The sequence below is a fragment of the Muscardinus avellanarius genome (genome assembly GCF_963383645.1).
Source record: "Muscardinus avellanarius genome assembly, chromosome: 14".
NCBI classification, from domain to species: domain Eukaryota; kingdom Metazoa; phylum Chordata; class Mammalia; order Rodentia; family Gliridae; genus Muscardinus; species Muscardinus avellanarius.
The window spans coordinates 62,609,776-62,629,223 of record NC_137800.1 but is presented as its reverse complement, the minus strand read 5'-3'; the positions used below and the strand labels follow the sequence as shown (position 1 = coordinate 62,629,223).

The 19,448-nt window shown below is 41.2% G+C and overlaps 1 protein-coding gene across 1 annotated transcript; it reads right to left on the bottom strand.

Moving 5' to 3' along the window:
• Positions 1 to 15,499: 15,499 nt before the first annotated feature.
• On the bottom strand, positions 15,500 to 16,758 carry LOC308273174 (hydroxysteroid dehydrogenase-like protein 2; the record flags this gene model as incomplete). Its single annotated transcript, XM_080710266.1, is given in 3 exon segments — positions 15,500 to 16,594; positions 16,596 to 16,610; positions 16,612 to 16,758. Coding segments are annotated over 3 exon segments (1,257 nt in total).
• Between the last annotated feature and the right edge of the window lie 2,690 nt (positions 16,759 to 19,448).

Here is a 19,448-nt window from a genome sequence, read left to right as displayed (position 1 = left end):
GCCTCTGTGTTCATTTATCAGCTCTGTATCCAATAAGTAGATAAACCAAATAAACTGGTCTTTTCTCTGGAGACTCTTAAACTTCAGTTTGCAATCACTCACGGTCTGCTTAAATAAGATATTTTTTAATGGAATGTGGTCTTGGTAAACTTTATGGGCAAACTGAAAATCTCATAGAGTATGGAGGTTAGAAGAAAAGTACATTTAATGATTATGTATTTACACATAAAAAAAAAAAAAACTTCTAGAAAGTCTCTTTGCTACTTTTACTGGTAACATAAGATTTCTCCAGTAGGCAACCCTTTCCCAAAGTCGTCATCTCCTGTGATGTGTCTACTTAAGCAACATGCCAAGAAAATTGTAATGACCCCAAACAACTATAGCTAACATTATAAAAAGTAGTATGGTATGGTTTCCCCATTCTTAGGAATTGAGCAAGATCTGAACTTAGGACTGGGCTTTGCTACTTCCTGGCAAAGAGGATTTTGGCAATTTATTTAACCTTTCTGAGCTTTAGGTTTTGTATCTGTGGGGGGTGGAGGGAGGATTAGGTTAAAACTATAGCTATCACAGGACTTTTTGTTAGGGTGATATGAAATAAATGTAAAAGTGCCCAGCACAGAGTTGATTGCGCATACATGTTGACTATCATTACTCAATTGTTTTTGTAGTGGGTGTCGAACCCTGCAGCATTCTATCTCTGCGCTACTCCCCCAGCCCTATTTTTCATTTTTATTTTGAAACAGGGTCTAAGTTGCTGAGACCTTCACTAAGTTGCTGAGGCTAGCTTTGAGCCTGTGACCCTCCTGTCTCAGCTCCCAAGTACTGGGATTATAGGCATGCGCCACCATATCCGGCCATTATTCAACTTTTTTAGAAACACTGCTGCTGTGGGCTCATGCGCTAAAGCTGATTCAGCCCCTGTGATGTACAACTCAAACCGGGATCGCGATACCGGGATCTCGATTTCTGGCTAGACTTTAAATGCTTTACATCTCAGTGAGGCTCAATCGGTACTTCATATTAAAAATGCATAAGTTTGGATTCATTATTTTCTCCTCAAAACAAACCTTTACTCACTTCCTCCTATATTATCAATCTAATATGAAACATAAGCTAAAAATCTGGGAGTTATCTCAAGATTCTTTTCTATTCTTCAGACTTCGATTTTGCCAAAAGTCCTAGTGACTATATCCACAAACATATTTACATTTTTTTCTAGCCCTACCATCAAACAGCCATACTTTGTTGGCTAGATTTATAATCTCTTCTCTTTCTCACACATCTTTTACACTGCTCAATGTGAAATATGACCACACTACATCCTTGATTAGGACCTTCTAAGTTAAAAACAAACTGATGTCCTAGATTCTTATAGCACATTAAATATTTTTATAAATATCTAAATCATAAGTTATCTTCTCTGTTTTGAGGTAAAAAAAAAAGTATGTGAATTTTATAAGGCAAGAGATGATATCACCTTTACATGATGTTCAAGCACAAAAATTCTAAGATATTAAACGAAGGACTTTCTTGCACCTTTGTAAACACTTTATGAACATCATTTTGCTCCTTTCCACCACTTCAACACTTTGAACACATCCCTGGACAACTTTATGAGCTGCACATCTAGGTCACATATGCGAAGTTAAATCCAGTCCTATCCTTTTTAAACATGTAAGCCCAAATACTGACATGTCTCCTGAATTTCCCATAAAGCATCTGAAATAAACAGGGAAATAAATTCATTTCCATTGCTAACTCCAGGCACCAGTACTACAAAACTGCCCTTTAGAGCTTTGCATTTAGAATGCACTTTTGCAGTATTGACCAGCACACAGCTGGTCAGAAAGAGTGACTGATGAAGGCCTCTGATCCTAAGAATGTGTCCCTAACATTTGCCCTTTCCTTTCCATTTCAAACATTAAGGACTAATATCAACTACCATCTAACAAAACTGAGCCAAAGTTCTTGTAGTGAGGGAAGAAAAGATCCCAAGCATTCAATTAAAAATTAATTTTCAAATTAAATGATCAATGATTTACTTTGCTTTAGAATACCACAGTAACTCTTGAAACTAAAGCAGAAAATAAAAAACTCACAAGTGTGAATTACTGCCTGAGGCCTCTGTCTAAACTTAAGAAACTTAAGTTCACAGAAAATACAACAGCTACAATGAAATTAAAAGGTAGCATTGCTAACATATATTTGAAAATTTCAACACGGTAGGTACATATAATGACCTAGTAAAGTCAAAATTGCTAATTTCTTAATCTAGACTTTTCCAACCTGAAAGACGTCCACTACAAAAAGAAAAAAAGGAAGGAAAATCTGTGGTTACCATGTGAATAACTTGAAAAACATGATTCCAGAGATATTTTGCCACAATGTTAGAAAGAAAAGGATCTTGCCATTATTTCTTGATTAACTGTACTCTATATATCAATCACGGTTCATTAAGTATGATTACAAGACAGAAAAACAGATTCTGTCTCCTTTCTTTCTACACACTTCATTACAAAAAAACCTGTAGACACTGTGCTAACTTCTGAAAGTTATTCTTTTTTCCCAAGGGAGACAGCTAAAATTAGGATCTAATCTATATATTAAGTGCAAATAACGCTATCTAAACGTTTCTCTAATGCTGACTGCACCTCTCCCTTCCAAGTTTCAAACTATCTCAATTCACTATAAAACACCGTATAATTAAAATCCTAGGTGTCTGATAACCTACTAAGTAATGCAGATGTCAAAAATTTTAAAAACTGTTAGTACATCAAATGTTTCCGCCTTCTCCTTTCCTTTTTTTTTCCAAAAAAATTCAAAGACCATCGGAACGTGAAGAACTTTTAGCGACATAAACTTAATAGACCGGCAAGAACAGTCTCTTTCCACTGCAAGGCAAACGGACAGCAGAGAACCTTGTCCCGCATCCTTACTGAAAACACACGCCCCGGAAGTGGTTCCTAACTGCAAATGCTGTCCCTGAGCAGGCAGGAGCCTGACAGTTCTCCAGGGGACGCGAGGGGAGCCGAAAGGACCTCATCCCAGGGAGTCTACAGACGTGGGCCTGAACCGTTCCCGCCAACCAACTGGCGAAGGGGCGCAAGCAGAAGAGGATGCGCCTCCATGGAAACTGTGCCAGCGGGTTTCGATTTGTTTAAAAAGGAGGACACCAGCTCCTGCCTTCGGGACCCTTCACTCCTCGAAGCCCCTTCTGGAGGAGGAAGACCCGCAGTGGGTAGTTCTCCGGGGGGCTGGTCCTGGGTCTCAAAACACTGGAAGGGCGCCTGGGGACCGCCCACCTCAAAGCCGGTAGGTCACCTCCGTGCGGCATCTCAGTCACACGGAGTGTCTCTCCCTCCCCAGATCCGGCGACTTCTTCCTCTGCCTTGTCTCCTAAACCAACACTTCCCCAGCCAAGGCTGAGGGTCTGGAAGGTGCTTGCATCACAATCACCCTCCCGGGTCTGCAAGGTGCTTACATCACAAGCGCCCTTGAGCCACGTAGGCCTTTGTGTCTTTTTTTTTTTTTTTTTTTTTTTTTCCAGTACTGGGGATGGAACCCAGGAACATTTTACCTCACAGCTACACCCTAGGACTATTTTTTATTCTTTATTTTGAAATAGGGTCTCACTGGGTTGCAGAGGGCCTCACTAAGTAGTTGAGGCTGTGAACCGGGATCCTCCTGTCTCACCCTCCCAAATGCTGGGATTACTAGCGTGAGCCACCATGCCCGGCTTGCAGTGTAGTTCTGGAAGGATTTATCACTCTAACTGTTCAACCTAAATATTTTTTATTGGGCTTGTTTTTTTATTTTATAATTGGGATTAGGTCATTCGAGGACCAGCTTCATTATGAAACTTTTCTGATTTCTACTCCACGGTACTTCTTGTTCTCCTATCTCACTTGTTTCCTGTCTTCCTGCTGTCCAGAAAATATTCTATAGTTAATTAACTAATTAATTAACTTTACATGTACTAGAGATTGATCCCAGGGCCATTCTACCTCTGAGCTACACCTCCAGCCAGGTTCTCTCAAAGTAGCCAAGGCTGGCAGTGTACCTCTTGTGTCAGCCTCCCAAGTCTTAGGATTACATGTGTGCACCACCATGCCTTGCTGTTTTTATTTTATTTATTAATTTATTTTTTTACTTGGGCATTGTAATCATACAGTATGATGAAGTTCAGAGTGAAACATTGAATACATATAAAATATATAAGTAAATATATGAAAGGATATATATAATATATAACATATAACTTATATTTTTTAATTTTTTTATTGGTGTACTGTATTCATACATCATAATGGGATAAAAAAATAACTTTTTAAGACATACATGCACATATCGCCCAATTAGCCCCTACCCAATCCCCACCCCGTTCCCTTTCTATCCCTCCTTCCCATGTTTGGCTTAGTGGTTGACATCTAGTATTATAACAATTTATCCAAAATTAACAATGATAATCTCACATAGCAGTTTCATTTGTCTGATACCAAGCTTTTGATGACTTAAAGATAACATTTCAATATTTCTTTTTGCTTTCTTTCTTACCAGAGAATATTTTTTCTTTTTTTTTTAGGTGAAACTATCATACATTTATTTATTTATTTTTCAGAAAAAATCTATCCTAATATGGAATATGGACCCTAGATACCCAAAACGATCTCGAAAAAAACCAAAGCTAGAAGATATATATTTTCTGATTTCAAACCATATAAAGTTACAATAATTGAAACAGTGTAGTACTGTTTTCAAGGCAGATATATAAACTATTGGAGTTAAATAAAAGCCTAGAGATAAATTCTTCCATATATTGTCAAGTTATTTTTGACAAGGTTTCCACAAACATTTGTTGGAAGAAATAATAATCTTTTAACTAAATATTGTTGAAAAATAATAATTACATGGAAAAGAATAAAATTGGACCCTTACCTAATCCCATATACAAATATTAACTCAAAATAGATAAAAGACCTAAATATAAATCTTAAGACTATAAACTTTTAGAAGAAAATCTGGGTCATAAAACCTCACAACATTGAAATTGGCAGTGATTTCTTGGATATGATTTCAATGGCACAGGCAACAGAAGGGTAAACAAACTCCCTAAAAAATAAAAAAATATTGTATATCCAAAGACAATGTAAGCAGAGTTAAAAGTTACTGGTAGAATGGGATAAAATATTTACAAATGCTATATCTGAAGGTATATTAACATTCCAACTAGAAATCCTAAAAATTAGCAACAATAAAAGCAAACAATACAATTTAGAGATAGGTAAAAGACTAACATAAATAATGAATCTCCACAGATAACCAATCTTAGTTGTCTGTTGGACAGAAAATCTTGTTTCTCTGGTTCTGGTGTGTGTTACCTATTTCTTCTTTGTAGTTAATTTCTTTGAGTATTTTCTCTAGTGCTGGTTTTGAAGACATAAATTCCTTCAGTTTCTGTTTGTCATGGAAGCTTCTTATATCTCCATCTAATTTGATAGAAAGTTTTGCTGGGTAGGAAATTTTTGGCTGGAAGTTGTTTTCTTTCAGAGTTTGGAATATGTTACTCCAAGCCCTTCTGGCTTTCATGACTTGGTTTGGAAAGTCTGGAGTGATTCTAATTGGTTTGCCTCTGAATGTCACTTGGCCCTTTGTTTTTGTTGCCTTTAAGATTCTCTGCTTGGCTTCCACATCGGTCATTTTGACAATTATGTGGCATGGGGATCCTCTTCTCTGATCCTGTCTAAAGGGAGTTCTATAAGTTTCCTGGACCTGTGTATCGACCTCTTGCTCTATGTTTGGAAAGTTTTCTGCTATTACTTCCTTGAAGAGATTCTTGATCCCTTTGGTTTCACCTTCTTTTCTCTCCTCTATTCCAATTGTTCTTAGGTTAGCTCTCTTAAAATGGGCCCATATTTCTTCAATGTCAGATTCCTGCTGTTGAATTTTTTTTTCTAAATTAGTAACTATGTGCTCATTTTTGGAGTGATCATCTTCTAAGAGCGAGATTCTATTCTCCATGTGGTCTAATCGGTAGTTTGTACTTTGAATTGAGGCCTTTACTTCATTAATTGCATCCTTTATCTCTTTTTGGCTCTTTCTGAATTCTTTTCGAAACACCCCTATTATTTCTACAGTTATTTTCCTGATTTGATCTTCTAGAAATCTCTGATTTTCTGTTTTATCGGGTTCTGATGTTGTGGGGTTGTGGGCATTCATTGCTCCATTGTTATTCTTCTTTCCCATCATTTCGGAAGTTTGTGCCTTCTCTGGGTTCTTCCCTTGGGTCTCTACAACTTCACTTAAGGTGCTCTGGATCTCGAGTCTGTGGTATCTCAGTCCCCACTACTCCTTTACTAGGTTGTATCGCAGAGTCTCAGACCCAGGGAGTCAATCGAGGCTGCTTTAGACCATGGGGGGTGCCAGGTTGTGCGTTCTTCTATGGTGTGATATCTCTGCCACCATCACTCCCCCACTGGGTCAAGTCCCTGGGAGTACAGTACTGGGATTTCTTCTCTAGGGGCCACAATTTGACTCACTGTTGTTGAGTGCACTGATGGAGCTGTAGTGGACTCAGTGAATTTGCTGCTGCTGCCACTGGTGGCAATATGGCGCCGCTGTCACACCCTTGGCCATGCGGCTGGCGTATTTCTTCTCTGGTTTTGAGCTCCGCTCTGAGTCCCTGCAGAATGTGCTGAGCCCAGCCCCTGCGAGGTTTCGACTCTTCCTGCGCAGAATAATCTGCCGAATTCCTCCCGGCCTTTCCGCAGTGGCTTACCTCGGCTCGCTGTCTGCCGCTCATCTCTGTAGCCTGGTTGGCTGTTGAGTGCGTTGGTCTAGAGCCGTCCGGTGAACTCACTGCTGCCGCCGGCAGTAAGGCGCTGCTACCAAGTCCTCGGTGTGAGGCAGGCGTATCTCCTTTGAGGCTCTGAGCTCCATTCTGGGTCCCCCTCCTCCCTGGAGCCTGGTGCTGCAAAAGAAGATGGTGCGCACCGCTCTGTGCCGCTCCAAGCCCAATCCTACTTTGAATCTTTGAGATTGCTCTTAAAGAGTCGTGGACTTGATCTCTCTGAGGATCAGGCCAGACAAGCTTGGGGTTGTCTTTTAAAAATCTCCCCCTGGCTCCCCGAGGAGAACCTTTTAGATGGGACACATAGGACCCGGTACAAACACTACTCGAGCATGTTCAAACAGATAAAGGAGAGGTTCGCCCTCTCGGGGTTCTTCCCACAATCTCCGCGCTTAAGAGTGTTTTTCCCCACAACCCCTGAAAAACGTCGCTGACCATGGCGCCAAGCCAGTGGAAAAAGGGGCCGCCGAGCATACACCCTCCTCCGGTCCCAAAGACCCTAAGAAACCTCCCGATCCCTTCGATCCCTTTGGGGACGCTAAGGGCTCCCACAACCCCTTTCCCTGGCCAATTCCTTCTCTGCATCCTCCGCTTCGACACCATCGGGCCACGTGGGAGCCAGAGGAACTGTCAACGTCAACCCGGGAGGAAACCGCCGTACATTCTGGTATCACTTGGGAACCAAAAGACCAGGTATGGACAGTCACTTTGACAGCGCGGAAAAATTAGATGAAGGACCTACTGAAGCCCCCAAAGATTTTCCACCCCTGTATCCCTCTCTCGATCCCTTTGGGACTGCCCCCCATCAAAAAAGGGATCCCCTGGCATCTTTCTCCTCCCATAGCCCTTTCTGCCCCCTCCCTGTGACTCCCTCAGCACCTCCCCTATATCAGGGAGTCAACTATGAGGGGAAGCAAGCCCAACTGTTCCCTGTGACCATTAACCCTGGGGGAAACCTTCCCCCTATCTGGCACCCCTGGATCCCCCAAGATCTTAAGGAGCTTAGGAAGGTGGTGGTAGAAGATGGGCCCAACTATCCCTGGGCTGACACTCTAATTGAGAGCCTGGCCCACCTGCCCTTGTCCCTCGTGATTGGAAGGATCTCACCAAGGCTGTTCTCCCTGGGCCCCTATTCATGAAATGGATGGCTTACTATCAGGAGGAGTGTAGAAGTAAAGGAGAAAAAAAACCAAACTACCAATCTGGCCATCCCTCTAACCTATGGCATGTTAACTGGCACAACTGACCAGTTTGCCACCAGGCAACAGCAGGCAGCTCTGCCCCCCCATACCAGGACCAGGTTAGGACCGCCACACTAGCAGCCTGGAGGAAGTTGGATGGCGGGCCCACGGAGGCCTCAATAGCATGAATCACCCAAAAGCCCAGCGAAGACTTGCCAACCTTTATTGAGAGGGTTTAGAATAGCCTCAAGAAAAAGTTCCCTGCTGGGCCCTTAAAGGACATGTTTGTCAGGATGCTAGTGTGGGATGGCATGACAGCCAACCATAAGTTGGCTTTCTCAGGCCAAAAATCTCACCCGCTGGAAAGGTGGATTGTGGCATCTAAGTATGTGGGGTCCATGAGCCACCAGATGCAAGTTATGACTGCTGCAGTGAGGGAGGGCCAACAGGAAAGCCTACAAGCTTTAATACAAGCTGTCCAGGAGACGAGGATTGCCTCTCAGCCCACCTGCTTTAAATGTGGTAAAGAGGGCCATTTCCGCAAGGAATGCCCAATTCACAACGGCCCCCGTAGGGAAAAGAAGGAAAGCGAGGAATTCCCCGAACCCCTCGCCCCAAGTGTCGCAAGGGGTTTCACTGGGCTCAAGACCGTTGTTCTAAATACAACCAAAAGAGGGAGCCTTTAAACTTCAACAGGGGCTACCCCCAGCCCCTTAAAAAAGGGGATCCCCCCCTCAAAGATCCATTGGACGGTGCCGGTAGTGACTGAGCTAAGACCCAAAATGTCTGTTACCATCGGAGATAAGACCTTTAAATGCCTTATTGATACCGGTGCTGACAGGACGGTCATCAGGAAAGAAGAGATCCCCCACTCATTGCAGCTTGTGCCTGGACCTCCCTTGCTTGGGATGGGAGGCCAATCCTCTTCATGGGAAACCTCCTCTTGGTTGCCCTGGAGGGACCCAAGTGGGGGGAAGGGGGAGGTTCGGCCCCTGGTAGTGCCCGAGCTCACCGCCAATCTCCTAGGACAGGACATTTTAGGGGAGGCAGAAGCCATTATTACAACAGATAATCATGCCTCTTATGATGACCTCCTAGATGAGGAAGAATACCATCAACAATTTGACCAAGAAAATATCTGTCACCCTAATTATAGAGATGACATACCCTTTGAGCGCATGAGGCAGGGAGACCCTAGCCCCCTCCTTCAGCATGGTCAGCTCTCCCAGGTACACCCCCAATCCTAAAGGCCAGTGCTCCGCAGTTTCAAATTCAGCTCCAATGGAAATCCCAAGACCCAATATGGGTGGAGCAGTGGCCTCTTCCTCTACACAAACTTAACCAGCTTCACCAACTGGTGGATCAGCAGTTACAACTTAAACACACTCGGCCGTCCACCAGCCCCTGCAGTTCTCCAGTATTTGTTATACAAAAATCTAACAGTACCTGGAGGTTCTTGCAAGACCTCCAAAAAATCAACGAACAGATAATTCTCCTCGGGACCCCCCAGAGGGGACTCCCATGGATCCCTGCCATACCATATAATAAAAATTGACATAAAGGATTGTTTTTTTTCCATACTCCTACATCCCAAGGATATGAAAAGGTTTGCCTTCTCTGTTCCTTCTCTAAATTATCAGACCCCCGATCTTCAATACGAGTGGACGGTGTTGCCCCAAAGGATGGCCAGTAGTCCTTCTATTTGACAATATTATATGTCTAAGGTGTTGTCCCCTCTTTTTAATTTACCTGGGAATATGGATGATATCATTTTAGGCAGCCTAAATCCCCAATTATCATCTCAATTGGCTGATAAATGTATAAAAAGATTAATGTTATTTGGGTTTACTCTAGTCCAGGAAAAGATAAAAAAAAATCCCCCCTTTTAAGATCCTGGGCTCTGTCCTAACCTGGGACGCTGTGTCCCCTATTAAACCCCAGCTCCATGTATAACAAGAGTATACTTTGTCTCAGTTACAGAGATTGTTGGGAGAGATAAACTGGCTTCTGCCTAGGATTTCAATATCCACAGAAGAGCTCTCTCCTCTCTTTGACCTTCCAAAGGGGGCCAACTTGACCTAAAAATTTCTCTTCACCCAATTTGTAAGAATATTTTATTAAAAATACAGAGTTTAATAGACAATGCTCAGGTAAAATGTTATGACTCCACCTTGCCCCTTGTTTTATTTGTCTTTGTGGGGCAAATCCTATGATCAGCATTACTTGCTCAGAAGCGGGACCCTGTTCATTGGATCCATCTAGCCATTAAAGGGGTACAAAAATCTACGCAATCATTGACCAAGTTGCCGATTGCATCATCAAAGGGAGAGACATTTTCACCCGTCTATTTGGGCTGGATCCTCATAAGATTATTGTTCCTTTTCATCTCTCCAATTTCTCCTGGTTAAAAAGAAATAATAGTAGGATTATAATCGCCCTGGAAGGCTTCCTCGGAAATCTCGATTGTCATTATGGCCCCTATAAATAGATGAGTTCATATATGCGCCTAGAATAGAAGCCCCCGAAAATATTTCGATCCGCCCCCGATTCTAGCTTTGCTACAGTTTTTACTGATGGGGCCATGCGGGGGAGTCGGTGGTAGTCTACCCTTCCTTTGTTACAGGCCAGGAGCCCTTACCAGCACTTATAATCTCCTCACCGATAAAGGGCTCCCCTCAATTTAATGAGCCTATTGCTGTAGCCCTAGCTCTTCAAAAGTTAATAGAGCTTATAAATATGTTTTCTGATAGCTTATATGTAGTAAATTTGCTACCTATTCTGATAGAGGCCCATATTAAGTGAGATACTAATCCTATTACACCCCTAATGATACAGGTTCGCTCAGTGATTAAACAAAGAAAATCCCCCATATATGTTCAACATCTCCGCGGTCATCAAAATTTTTATCACAGGGCAATGCCCTTGATGAACAGCTAGCCTCCACGGGCGCTGACATGTCTATTGGGGAAGCATCTAATTTTCACCAGCTTACTCATATTAATTGAAGAGGATTACATCATAAATTTCCTCAAGTCCCCAGCAGAGAGCTAAAAAGGATTGTTTGCGCTTGTATATCCTGTCAACCATTTCTACAGATACCCCCTCTTCAACTGACTGGAGTTAATCTGCATGGTCTACGCCCTAATGAGCTGTGGCAGACAGATGTTACCTATTTTAAACCTTTTGGAAAACTCAAATATATCTTTGTCTCTTTGGATACTTATTCCAAAGCCGCCTGGGCTTCAGCCCACACGGGGGAAAAGACCAAACATGCCATAAGCCATTTCTTACAATATTTTGCTATTTTAGGCCTACCCCATCAAATTAAGACTGATAATGGCCCATGTTTTGTCAGCCGACAATTTATTGCTTTTTTGCAACGCTGGAAAATTGCCCATACCGTGGGCATTCCTTATAACCCTCGGGGACAAGCACTAGTAGAAAGATACAACCATACCCTCAAGTGCCAATTACAAAAACAAAAGGGGGAATCACTGCCCCCACATGACCAATTAAAAAAGGCATTATTAACCCTAAATATTCTCAATTTTTCAAAAGATACTTGGCTATCCCCTTTTCATAGGCATTGGACCACAGAGATTCCCTTTTCCTCCATCAAAGTGAAATGGAGTGATCCCCTGATGGGAATGTGGAAGGGCCCAGATCCCCTCATAACTGCAGGAAGAGGCTCTGGATGTGTCTTCTCCTATGATGATAAAAGACCACTTTGGATCCCAGCGAGAGATATCAAACACCTGCCTACAATAACTGATAATTATGATTCCAGGGAAGAGGAAATCCCTGAGATTAGTTCTTTGTTTCTTACTTTAGAAGGCAGTCATGATAACCCTAATGTTTGTCATCCTGTCCCTATAGAATTTTGCCCCCGCTAAACAAATTATCCTTTCCCAATACCCTGAGTTACTTTGAGTTACATAGAAAGCTCTCCCTCCAAGTAATCAATGATATTAAGGCCGTCTCAGAAACCATCCTAGACTTACAAGCCCAATTAGATTCTCTGGCCCATGTGCTATTACAAAAAGGACAGGGATTGGATTTATTAATAGCCAAAAAGGGAGGCATCTGCTTATTTTTACAGGAAAGATGCTGTTTTTATAAAGTTGGGCTTAATTCAGGACAAGATAAAACAACTCCAAGAAGACCTTAAAAAATTCCGACAAGATCTACAAAACAACGCACTATGGACAAGATCTCTCCTAATTGTTTGTACCCTGGGCCCCTGTATCTTCAGTAGATTAGTTCAGTTTGTAGGCAGTTAAAATACATCAAGTAGAGATCCAATATCAAAGCTTACCAAGAGAGAGCCCAATTAGTGTGACTGGCGTTCTGACCATGAACATCCCTCCTCTGCTCCCCATGTACCCACTGACAGGTAAGATCCTCAGAGGAGGACAACCTAAGACAGGGGCTGGGGTGGCTTATGAGCGGCTATCAAAGCATGAGTACCCAATGACGGGTAAGCTCCTCAAAAAAAAGACAGCCTAAGACAGGGACCATGCATTTCGCCCTCATACATTAAAAAAGGGGGAGATGTTGGGGTCTGCTCAACCGCCTGATGACAGGTAGTGCCAAGCGTGTTGGCATCCACATAACCACCTATCAAAAATTCTGATGAACAAGCTACATGTAGCAAACATGCTGTCAAAACTTCTGATGTGCCGGGCATGGTGGTGCACGCTTGTAATCCCCGCGCTTGGGAGGCAGAGACAGGAGGATTGCGCAGGTCGAAGCAAGCCTCGCGCTCTGGCTTATGAGACCCTGTTTCCAAATAAAAAAGTATAAAAAAAAATAGGTCTGGAGTGTAGCCCGGAGGTAGAAGGGCTTCCAGGAACCCCAATACCACCAAAAAAAAAAAAAAAAAAAAAAACTTCCGATGAATGGGCTACATGTAGTGAACACAGGTCTGCACAACTGCCAGAACTTCCGATGAGTAGACCTACAACAAATAGCACCGAGTGGATACAAGGGGGGTCTCCTTGCCCCTGCTACCTTTAGTTTGATAGGTTAGAATAGTTTCCTGACCGGAACACCCCCCCCCCTTTCCTTTTTTGCTTTAAACTGGGTTACCTGAAGGAAAATAAATGAGATCTTGCTTGACATATCTCCTGGCTCCATGTGGTGTTGTTTGGGGCTGTCGGTACTCATCATCTCACCAGCCCCGCCACTGATGGGCTGGACCCATCACTCACCTACCAAACACAACATTCAAGCTTTTAACTTCTTTGAGTATGTTTTAAGATGATAGTTTATTTGGGTGATTCAAGTAGCCAACTTGGTTTTATATTGAATTAGCTGTTGTAAGCCAGGGGATCCTCCTGAAAGATTCATCCTGATTCCAGTCCATGAATCCTGCTGGTATAATACTTTTGCAGGAGTACAGTCTGACTGGTTATTTAACAAACTTTTGTATCAAAGTGATTGTAAATAAGATGATTGTTGGACCTGTGGTTTTGAAATAATACTTATCACCAACTATAGGTACCCATTAACTTCTATGTGAAACATAGCATGTAAACTATCTAACATATATATTTAACATACACATCTTTTTGATACAACTGATGTGCAATACATTTAGTTGAGAGATTGGCTTCTGAATCTGTCATTAGATTTTACCAGATAAAAATTCCCGGCATGACTGGGCTTCTCAGGGACAACTGAGGTGTGACTTCCATTGATTTGTGACTTCCTAAAACATTTTATATTCTTTCAGTCACATTCTGAGCCTCAACAATTTAAGAAAAAAAATTTTTCATACCTATTCATGAAACAAACACTACAATCTGAAGGTTAATTTGCCATGCCTTAAAAAAGGTATTTCTGATTATTAGTCATATCAGACCATTGAACATATTAGTTACCAACATTGCTAAAATGAGCAATGTTGTCAGTTTTAAATTTTCTCAAAACCTTCAGCCAGGAATTACATATACATTTAATTCTGGTTGAAATATGTATAGGCATAAAAATTTAAAGATAATGATATTTAATGTAGAGATGTGATTTTTTTTTCTCTTTTTTGGTGGTACTGGGGTTCCTGGAAACTCTTCTACCTCCGGGATACACTCCCAGACACTTATTTTTTATATTTTAATTTGGAAACAGGGTCTCTTAAGCCAGTGAGGCTGGCTTCAAACCTGTGAAATCCTCCTGTCTCTACTTCCCAAACACGGGGATTACAAGCGTGCACCACCATGCCCGGCTGAGATGTGATTTTTCAGGCTTGAACTTGAGTACTGAATTCAACTCTTGGATTATTTCATTTTCCATTTTGCTTAATTAATACTGATGACCAGAGAAAATGCCTCAGACATGTTTTATTCTGGCATTTGTGGGACTCTAATTTTTGTACTTTTATTGAATAATAAATATTCAACAGTATCAAAATAAGAATATGGTATTAGTATAAAAGAATAATATAAAATATTCTTATATTTATGACATTACACTCACACAGTTAAAGATTCAAAAATTGAAAAATTATATATGTAGTAAAATGTTATGTATGCAAAAAAAAGTTATATATGTATTTTAAAAAGTTATATATGTAGTAAAAAGTTATACACTTATGGCCTAATCTACCTCATTTCCCTCCTCTACAGCAACAGATGTTACTAGAAGCCTAGTATATCAGTAATATTATAGGCATAAGAAATATACTCTTCCTTTTTCCTTTTAAAAACACAAGATTTTTTTGTTGTTGTTTATTTGTTTGTTTGATGGTACTGGGGTTCCTGGAAGCCCTTCTATCTCTGGGCTACACTCCCAGACCTATTTCATATTTTTTTCACATTTATCCCATTTATTTATAGGAAATACTCAGAATAGGCAAATCAAGAGAAAGAAAAAAATGGTTCTCTACAAATGCTAGGATCTATGCTGTAATCAGTTGAATTACATTAACATTTCTCTATAGGTAACTATATTTGGAAAACTGGTTAACAAAATGAAAAAATATTTTCATTTCATTTAGTTTTCATAAGTAATACATATTACATAGTTAACTATTATAGTTTATATGAAAAGCATGTAGATGTCTTTAAGTATATAAAAATCCAAAATATTAAGGTTTTCATTAGTGTACAATCCCAAACTAAAAGTTTAAAAACAAACTAGCTTTATTTTACAAGAGAAGGTCTATACAGGGCTAATTTTAATGCTTGACCCTGATCATAATATATACTTTTCCCCAAAGAAGATAGTGAATGAGATGTAGATCTCAGAAATCAAAACTCACAAAATATAAAAAATACAATGCCTTAGATCCCACTTAATTGGCTAGCTATTTCAATGATAAGAATTCAAGTCTTAGAGAAATTCTATTTTTTTTCCAGAATAAACATGCATATCCTCATAATACAACAGGAAAGACAGCAAACATTGGATTTAACTGTTGATCTTTTTTTTACTTTTGAAGCACAGCAGTCGTCATTTTTGTTTTTTTCCTTCACTGTCTAGAATTCATCTGATTCATTAGCTTCTCCAATTTCATTGCTAGAGCCATGTTTCCTTTAATCTTCAATTTTCCTGACATGAATGCCTTTGTTGGTTTTAGTTTTCCTGAAAACATTTTGACAAAATCCTCAGTAGACATACTCATCACCACATCTGCCCGATCAGAGGGCTCTCCATGTCCGACATTCCCGCCCTTGCTTTTCAGATCAAGAAACCACGTACCACCATCTTCACCTGAGAGTTCAAACTGGTAGACTGCTTGCGTGGCTTTCACGACATCATCACTCAGAGAGTCCTTAACAATTCTAAACGTTTCCTCCACAGCTCCAGAACGCGGTTTTGACCATGGCTGTGCCTTTTCTTCTTTGAATTCTGGAACAGCACCAGATGATTCCAGTTGCTTGCTTAATTCATCTGGGTGTTCATCCAAGAAGAAATCTGGTAATAAAGGATGGCCTGGTTTAATTGCATACACATCAAAAATTTTCATTCCTTCTTCTTTTAAGATATTTTCATCAATAATAAAATTGCCAGTAAATGTTTTTGGCTTTTTGAAAATGGAATAGGCAGCATCTGCAATAATATCGACTTTCCTACACTGGCTTTCAACACCAGAGCCTCCCAGCATATCCATGGCGGCGGTGTGGATAGCTGTTCTAGGCCATAAGGCATTGACTGCAATTTCACCTTTAAATTCCTCCGCCATTCCAAGCACACACATAGACATCCCATACTTAGCAATTGTATATGCACAGTGCTGTTTGAACCAGACTGGATTTAGGTTCAGTGGTGGGCTGAGATTGAGGATGTGGGCGACTTTACTCTTTTTCAAAAAAGGAATACATGCTTTAGATGTAAGGTAGGTGCCTCTGGTGTTCACGCTCATCATCAAGTCCACTCTCTTTGTAGGTATTTCCAATGTGTTGGTCAGGCTAATAGCACTGGCATTATTCACCAAAATGTCAATTCCTCCAAATTTCTCAACGGCTTTCTCCACTGCGCTGCTGATCTGCTGTTTGTCTCCTACATCAACAACGCACAGCAAGGCCTTTCCTGCATCTGCTTCCATTTCTGCAGCAGCAGTATAAGATGGTGCCTTGGAGGTTTGGGGTGTGACTGGGTGGTCTTTGCAGCAATGACAATGTTTGCTCCATCTTTTGCCGCTTTCAACGCAATAGCTTTGCCGATGCCTCGGCTAGTACCAGTGATAAAAACTGTACATCCTGCTAGCTTCCCGGTGTTGGGTAACATGACTTCCGTGGGTCGGAGGAGGAGGAGATGGTGGCGGTGGCGGCAGCGAAGGCGGCAGGAGCCAGCGGAGGGGAAAAGCCCTATTTCATATTTTGAAATAGGGTCTCGAAAGCCAGCACGTCTGGCTTCGAACCTGCCCGATCCTCCTGTCTCTACCTCCCAAGCGCGGGGATTACAAGCATTTGCCACCACGCCGGTAAGATGTTTTCTTAATACATATTTTTTGTATCTACCTTTTTTCATCTAATGTTGTATCTTAGAGATTTCTTAGGTTTTATAGTTAAAAAAAAAAGTAAAACCTAGATTCAGCCAAAACAGGGGCTCAGGCTATATCAAATGCATGACTTCTTTTTTTGGTCTATTTAATATGTTAATGTGTCTATTAAATATGTACATTCATATTTAACTTAAAGCCATTATTCTTACATTTCTGTTTTATTAACATATGTACATTGGTTGGTTTGGTCATCATGCATTTAATTGTGATATTCAGTTTGATCAATTGGTCCTTTAAAATTGGTTGTAGAGAGGGAAGCAAAGTATAAATGTAATTATGTTATTCTAGGATCTGGAAATGAAAACCTCGTAGAAAATCACTGAAAGACATGAGGACACAATTTATTGTCCTCAGGTAATTAAATGCCTATGACAGAAAAAGGAATCAAACTTAGGTGGTTCTGGAAGGTAGAACTAGACTAAACTGAGGTACAGAATCATTCCTCTGACTCTAACATGATAACCTTCCAAAATAAAATGGGCTATCTCATGAGATACAAAGCAGAGCTCGATGACCATTTCTCTGGAGTGTTATTACATAAGGAATCCCTTCATTGCAGATATGAACTAGATACCCCCTTAGGGTTCCTAACTCTACAATGCCCTCCTCCATACAAGTGCTCTTTACAACCTCTTACCAAGCCTTGGGGATGCTTGATGCTTTGAACATCTCTTTCTTCTTGAACATCTGTTTCTTCCCCATGGAAGGAACATTGCCTTGGCAACAGTAGCTCATGCCTGTATGCCACGGTGATGGTTATAGATCTCTCACACCACGGTTAATATGGCAGTGTTAATGCATATGTCATGAGTGGATAAGAAAGCCTTTTTAGACATGACTAGTTTCTGGATCTCATCTTCACTTACAGAAAATTATGTGTTTCTTAGTTTTATGATTTTGAGGATGGTAACATACCATTCAACAAACTTTTGGAAGGTAGGATTAATTTTTTAGAAACATCTGAAAAATTTGCCACCCTATATCAGTGCTTGCTTATATAAACATTCATTGGATGCATCAATAAGTCGTAAGCTTAGTCAAGGCCAATATCTCCTGTCTGCTATGGTTTTGGTAAGTCTCCTCCAAAGAACCAAGTGGTAAGGTTTTGGTCCCCAGTCTTTGGTGCTATAGGGAGGTAGTGGAACCTTTAAGAAGTGGCACCTAGTTGAAAGTCTTCCAGTCCTGTGAAAGTATGATATTAAAGGAGATACTAGACCCCTCACCTCTCTTTTCCATTTTTGCATCTTGGCTGCCATGAGATAAGCAAATTATCTGTTACAAATTCTTGCCATGATGTACCTTGCTGCAGACCCCAAAGCAACAGAACCAATTGAACTTGGGCTGAAATGTTCAAAAATATGACCCAAAATAATCATGCCTCTTTTTCAGTTGATTACCTCAGAATTTTTTTTGTGGTACTGGGGAAGGAATCCAGGATTATTCTACCTTTGAGTTACACCCCCAGTCCTATTTTTTTTAGTCTCTTTATTTTTTGAAATAGGTTCTCAGTGAGTAGTGAAAGGCCTTGATAAGTAGCTGAGGACCATGATCCTCTGATCTCTGCCTCCTGAATGCTGGGATTACAAGTGTGCACCACTATTCCCAGCACCTCAGAAATTTTGGTATTATAACAGAAAAATGACTTACATACTGTCCTATATGAAGACTATAACATTTATTATTAGGCGTACACTCACTCATAGTATTTCTCTTCTGAGCTCTCATTCATTTTGGCTCAGTAGTGCCGATTGTCTTCTTTCTCCATTTTTCTCCAAATTTTATAATTTGTCACATTGGGAATCTGTTCCTTTACACTTTGTTATTATTAATTCTCTCTTTTCATTTCAAATACCTTAACATTGACTTCCAGGAAGATGGCAATGGAGAAAAGCAGCATTTACGAATCCTGCTGACAATCAATCTCTATTACCACAAAATCAGAGCCTTTCATAGCCAGAAAACAATATCAGCAGAGAAATAAAAACTGTAAATACAAGGGGCAGAGAAAAATAGAACTGGGAAAACAACCAGACACCAGAAAGAAACCAGCCCGCAGTACTGCAGCCAGAGCCGTGGCGCAGAGCTGCGTGGGCGCCATCTTCCCTTGCAGCACCAGGCCCCAGAGAGGAGGGGAACTCAGAACGAATCTCAGAACCAGAGAGGAGATACACCAGCCTCACGCCTGAGGCAGCAGCGCCATACTGCTGGCAGCAGCGGCGAGTTCACTGGATGGCTCCAGACCAGCGCACGCAACAACCCACCAGGCTCCAAAGAGGAGGGGCAGACAGAGAGCTGAGGCGAGCAGCTGCAGAAAAACGGGGTGTTATTCAGCAGTTTTTTTGGTGCAAGGAGTGTCTAAAGCTCCCGGGTCTGGGCTAGCACACCCTGCAGGGACTCAGAGCAGAGCTCAAAA